The following is a 5,120-nucleotide window of genomic DNA, read 5'->3' as shown; positions in this document are numbered from 1 at the left end:
CACTTATTTCCATGAAGAAAAACTTTGCGGTTCTATGGCATTCATCATTTGACAAATTCAAGTATTTTCCTTATCAATCAGCTATTATTGAATTTACTAGCAGTGACTGTGGAATCCTTAAGGGGCCACTAAATCTCTGAAGAAGAAAGCTAAGATGAAGGACATGCCACTCCAAATTCATGTGCTATTCGGCCTAGCTATTACTACACTAGTACAAGCTGTAGATAAAAAAGTGGATTGCCCACAATTATGTACGTGTGAAATCAGGCCTTGGTTTACACCCAGATCCATTTATATGGAAGCATCTACAGTGGATTGTAATGACTTAGGTCTTTTAAATTTTCCAGCCAGATTGCCTGCTGACACACAAATTCTGCTCCTACAGACTAACAATATTGCAAAAGTTGAATACTTCATAGACTTTCCAGTAAACCTTACTAGCCTGGATTTATCTCAAAACAATTTATCTTCCGTCACCAATATTAATGTAAAAAAGATGCCTCAGCTCCTTTCTGTGTACCTAGAGGAAAACAAACTTACTGAGCTGCCTGAAAAATGTCTGTCTGAACTGAGCAACTTACAAGAACTCTATGTTAATCACAACTTGCTTTCTACAATTTCACCCGGAGCCTTTATTGGCCTACATAATCTTCTTCGACTTCATCTCAATTCAAATAGATTGCAGACGATCAACAGTAAGTGGTTTGATGCTCTTCCAAATCTAGAGATTCTGATGATTGGGGAAAATCCAATCATTGCAATCAAAGACATGAACTTTAAGCCTCTTATCAATCTTCGCAGCCTGGTTATAGCTGGTATAAACCTCACGGAAATACCAGATAATGCCTTGGTTGGACTTGAAAACTTAGAAAGTATCTCTTTTTATGACAATAGGCTTATTAAAGTGCCCCATGTTGCTCTTCAAAAAGTTATAAATCTCAAATTTTTGGATCTAAATAAAAACCCTATTAATAGAATACGAAGGGGTGATTTTAGCAATATGCTACACTTAAAAGAGTTGGGGATAAATAACATGCCTGAGCTTATTTCCATCGACAGTCTTGCTGTGGATAACTTGCCAGATTTAAGGAAAATAGAAGCTACTAACAACCCTAGATTGTCTTACATTCACCCCAATGCATTTTTCCGACTCCCCAAACTAGAATCACTCATGCTGAACAGCAACGCCCTCAGTGCCCTGTACCATGGTACCATTGAGTCTCTACCAAACCTCAAGGAAATCAGCATACACAGCAACCCCATCAGGTGTGACTGTGTCATCCGTTGGATTAATATGAACAAAACCAACATTCGATTTATGGAGCCAGATTCACTGTTTTGCATGGACCCACCTGAATTCCAAGGCCAGAATGTTCGGCAAGTACATTTCAGGGACATGATGGAAATTTGCCTCCCTCTTATAGCCCCTGAGAGCTTTCCTTCTAATCTAAATGTAGAAGCTGGGAGTTATATTTCCTTACACTGTAGAGCTACTGCAGAACCACAGCCAGAAATCTACTGGATAACACCTTCTGGTCAAAAACTCTTGCCTAACACTCTGACAGAAAAGTTCTATGTCCATTCTGAAGGCACACTAGATATAAGTGGCATAACCTCGAAAGAAGGGGGTTTGTATACTTGTATAGCAACTAACCTAGTTGGTGCTGACTTGAAGTCTGTTATGATCAAAGTGGATGGTTCTTTTCCCCAGGATAACAATGGATCTTTGAATATTAAAATAAGAGATATTCAGGCCAATTCCGTTCTGGTGTCTTGGAAAGCAAGTTCTAAAGTTCTCAAATCCAGTGTTAAGTGGACAGCATTTGTCAAGTCTGAAAACTCTCATGCTGCCCAAAGTGCTCGAATACCATCTGATGTCAAGGTCTATAATCTTACTCATCTGAACCCATCAACTGAGTATAAGATTTGTATTGATCTCCCTACCATCTATCAGAGAAACAGAAAACAATGTGTAAATGTCACCACAAAAGCTTTGGATCCTGATCAAAAAGAGTATGAAAAGAGTAACACCACAACACTTATGGCCTGCCTTGGAGGCCTTCTGGGGATTATTGGTGTGATATGTCTTGTCAGCTGCCTCTCTCAAGAAATGAACTGTGATGGTGGACATAGCTATGTGAGGAATTACTTACAGAAACCAAGCTTTGCATTCAGTGAGCTTTACCCTCCTCTGATAAACCTCTGGGAAGCAGGTAAAGAGAAAGGTACATCACTGGAAGTGAAAGCGACGGTTATAGGTGTGCCAACAAACACGTCCTAAAAACAACCAACTAAATCTACTTCAAAGAAAAGCTCAAGACTGCAGTTGTGCTTAAAACAAACAAACAAAACAAAAAGGCAGAGAAACATTACTTTCTTAAATAGAAGTTTAAGCTTCACCAATGCTGCTCCTGACAAATGGAAATATGTACAAGTTCAGCATTTTAATTAACTGGTTTCAAGGGGTACTGTGGCAACCAAATAAAATAACTCCATTTTCTAGAACTTTCATGTAACTTTTATGTCTGGACTACAGTTCACGTGGACAAAAACATTTCTGTATTTTTTTTAAGTCTATAAGAGTAGTTGAACTGAGCAATACCTCCTCCTGTGTTGTATTACACATATTAGCCACGAGTTTTTGCAGTGACCAGATAAACTTGAATTGACACGTTGTGTAATAAAATGGTCAAATTCTGTAGAGTAGACACAGTGAGTATGTGGACCTCTTTTATAAGGAAAAATACATTTTGGATTAAAATCAATTGCTTTTGTCTTGTTTTTGTTTCTAAATAAAGAATAATTTCTGGGAAATATCATCTGACCAGGTATCATTTAAATGATAAAGTTTTGAAAAGTGTTTTTCTATAATGGCATTTGGAATGCTAAGAGTAAGATGGTTTTATTAGGTATGTAACTACGTGTTTATAATGCACAAAAATGGATTTTAGAATGCATTTTATCGATATTAAAAGGCAAGAATAATAATAATACTGTATTTAACCCTTTAACTATTGACAGAAACAAATCCCCTAGAAAATTATGTATTCACTTAAAGATTTTCTTTTCTCAACAAGCAGCTTTTAGAGTGGATTTAATTATTAGGTTCAGATAACATAAATCCAGTATCTTAGCAACTGAAAGTCTTATGTCAATAATTAGTGGTAGCTAAGCTTTAGGCTATTTGCTTTGCAGAAAAATGTTGCCATATTTCAGTAGGACTTATGATCTAGGTGTAATGTTAAATCTCTCTGTGATAAACACTTATGAGCTTCACAGAAATAACAAGCAAACAACTTAATAATTTACTGCATTGCAAACATGGCAAGGAAATATGACCCATTCCCAGACTAGGCTTTTAGAATTTCATATAAAATATATAGCATTAATAGAAGTTTACCAGGTTCAAGTTTCTGAAATTTTCCCTTTTATTTAGTTCACCTCAGTATAAAAATGACATCATTCAGATAATTTCAGAGTTCAATAAAAATTAAAGAGGTAAGTTTTATTAACTAAAGAAATAGCTTCTGAAACTAAAGTAAAAGAAAATAAGTGCAGTCCTCTATGACTACATTTAAGGCACCTAAATACTGCAGCTTAAAAGATTGTAAATCATTAAATTGAAGTGACAAGAACACTATTAGCTATTTAAAAGTCTTATATAGAAAATATAAGTATTTTGCTCGGAAAAAAACTAAGATTTTTGAAGGTTTTAGTACTTTTTACAAACAAAACCCCAAAATCCTGCAAAAACAAATGCATTTTTGTACAAAAGAAACATCCTGGAACAATAAAAAAAAAACCTAGGATAATAATCCGTAGTTTTGCTAGGCAATCACTTATCTCTACAAAGCTACAGGCTTCCATGTTAACTGTCATTGTGCCTTTTCATAAGCAACTGTTGAACTTTTCTTACAGTAGCTTGTTGCATATTATCAACATGTCGCTGGCCTGCAAATATTTCCAGCACTGTAGTCATATGAATTTATTTAATATTACACATTTCTTTTGTGACAGCATTGACAATTTCTAATTAAATCCTAACTGTTTTTGACAATGTGTAAGGTAATTGTTATGAACTCTTTAAAATGAAAGGACAAACTGTGTTAATTTTAACACAACCAAAATATATAACTTGCTAATTCAATGTGTTTCCCAAACACACATTTTACAACCTGATGAATCACTATCACACAGAGGCTGACATTAGAATTTATCAGCCAGACATGCTCATACATCATGAGAGGTTTCAGCACCACGGACAGAGCTTTTTGGAGCTCAGCTATTTGTCAAAAATATAGGAGCTGAAATACGACCTATTAGGATGCAGGCATCGTGTAGGTCAGCAAGAACTTGAGCAAGTATCTTGCATGTTTCTATTAAATCTATCTGCATGAAAAACCACCATAAACGTACCATAAAACTGAGAATCTATTTCGAGCTACATATTTCTTTTAAATTTTTTTGTGAAATAAGTACTCTGAATAGACATCTAGTAGTGAGCAATGAAATAAAGTATTTTTGCTACAGCTAAATAAATATAGATGCTCACAGCAAATCAAGATCCTATTTGATTAAATTTTAATTCAAATTGCTAGTGAAAGAGAAAAGACATTTGCTTCAATAATAGGAACACTATTTCATATTCCCTATGTTACCTCCTAAACCTCACATAAAATTAACTATGCACGGGTCACAGTACTCAAACTGTATAGCTTATAATTTTGTGATACATTATGGATTCACCTGTTGCAATCAAAGACTTTACCTATAATACATAAAACCCTAAAGTTTATACCTCTATCGATGCCAACTAATCTGTTCACCTTGTATGGAGGAAACCACCTTTTCGCAAAAACGATTTTAGAGGAATTACATATTTTATAATTTATACTGCAAAATAAAATTCAAATTTTAGTAAAATAAGCATACCCAATTGAATAAAAAATATATAAAAACAGTGTGGAACAAAACTTCGAATTGTCGGTAAAGCCAAGCAACAACATGTTGTCAGTCATATGCTAAGGATTTTGCCTCAAAAGAAATGAAATAGATTTATGGTATATGCATCAGTGTTTTTATACTTATTTCAGTGCTCAAGTTTTTATTATTACTAGACA

At 34.8% G+C, this 5,120-nt stretch overlaps 2 protein-coding genes across 2 annotated transcripts in view; one reads left to right on the top strand and one right to left on the bottom strand.

Moving 5' to 3' along the window:
• IMMP2L (IMP2 inner mitochondrial membrane peptidase-like (S. cerevisiae)) overlaps positions 1-5,120 on the bottom strand; it is a 1,121,063-nt gene that overhangs the window by 487,325 nt on the left and 628,618 nt on the right. The window lies entirely within an intron of this gene.
• LRRN3 (leucine rich repeat neuronal 3) lies at positions 7-2,814 on the top strand. The gene has a single exon (XM_012652785.1). It carries the CDS (start codon positions 155-157, stop codon positions 2,279-2,281), a length of 2,127 nt encoding a protein of 708 aa, XP_012508239.1. The 5' UTR covers positions 7-154; the 3' UTR covers positions 2,282-2,814.

The sequence above is a fragment of the Propithecus coquereli genome, unplaced genomic scaffold, assembly GCF_000956105.1.
Source record: "Propithecus coquereli isolate 6110/MARCELLA unplaced genomic scaffold, Pcoq_1.0 Scaffold4, whole genome shotgun sequence".
Taxonomy (NCBI): Eukaryota; Metazoa; Chordata; class Mammalia; order Primates; family Indriidae; genus Propithecus; species Propithecus coquereli.
The sequence above is the reverse complement of the archived record's forward strand: the minus strand, read 5'-3'. Positions and strand labels throughout refer to the sequence as shown.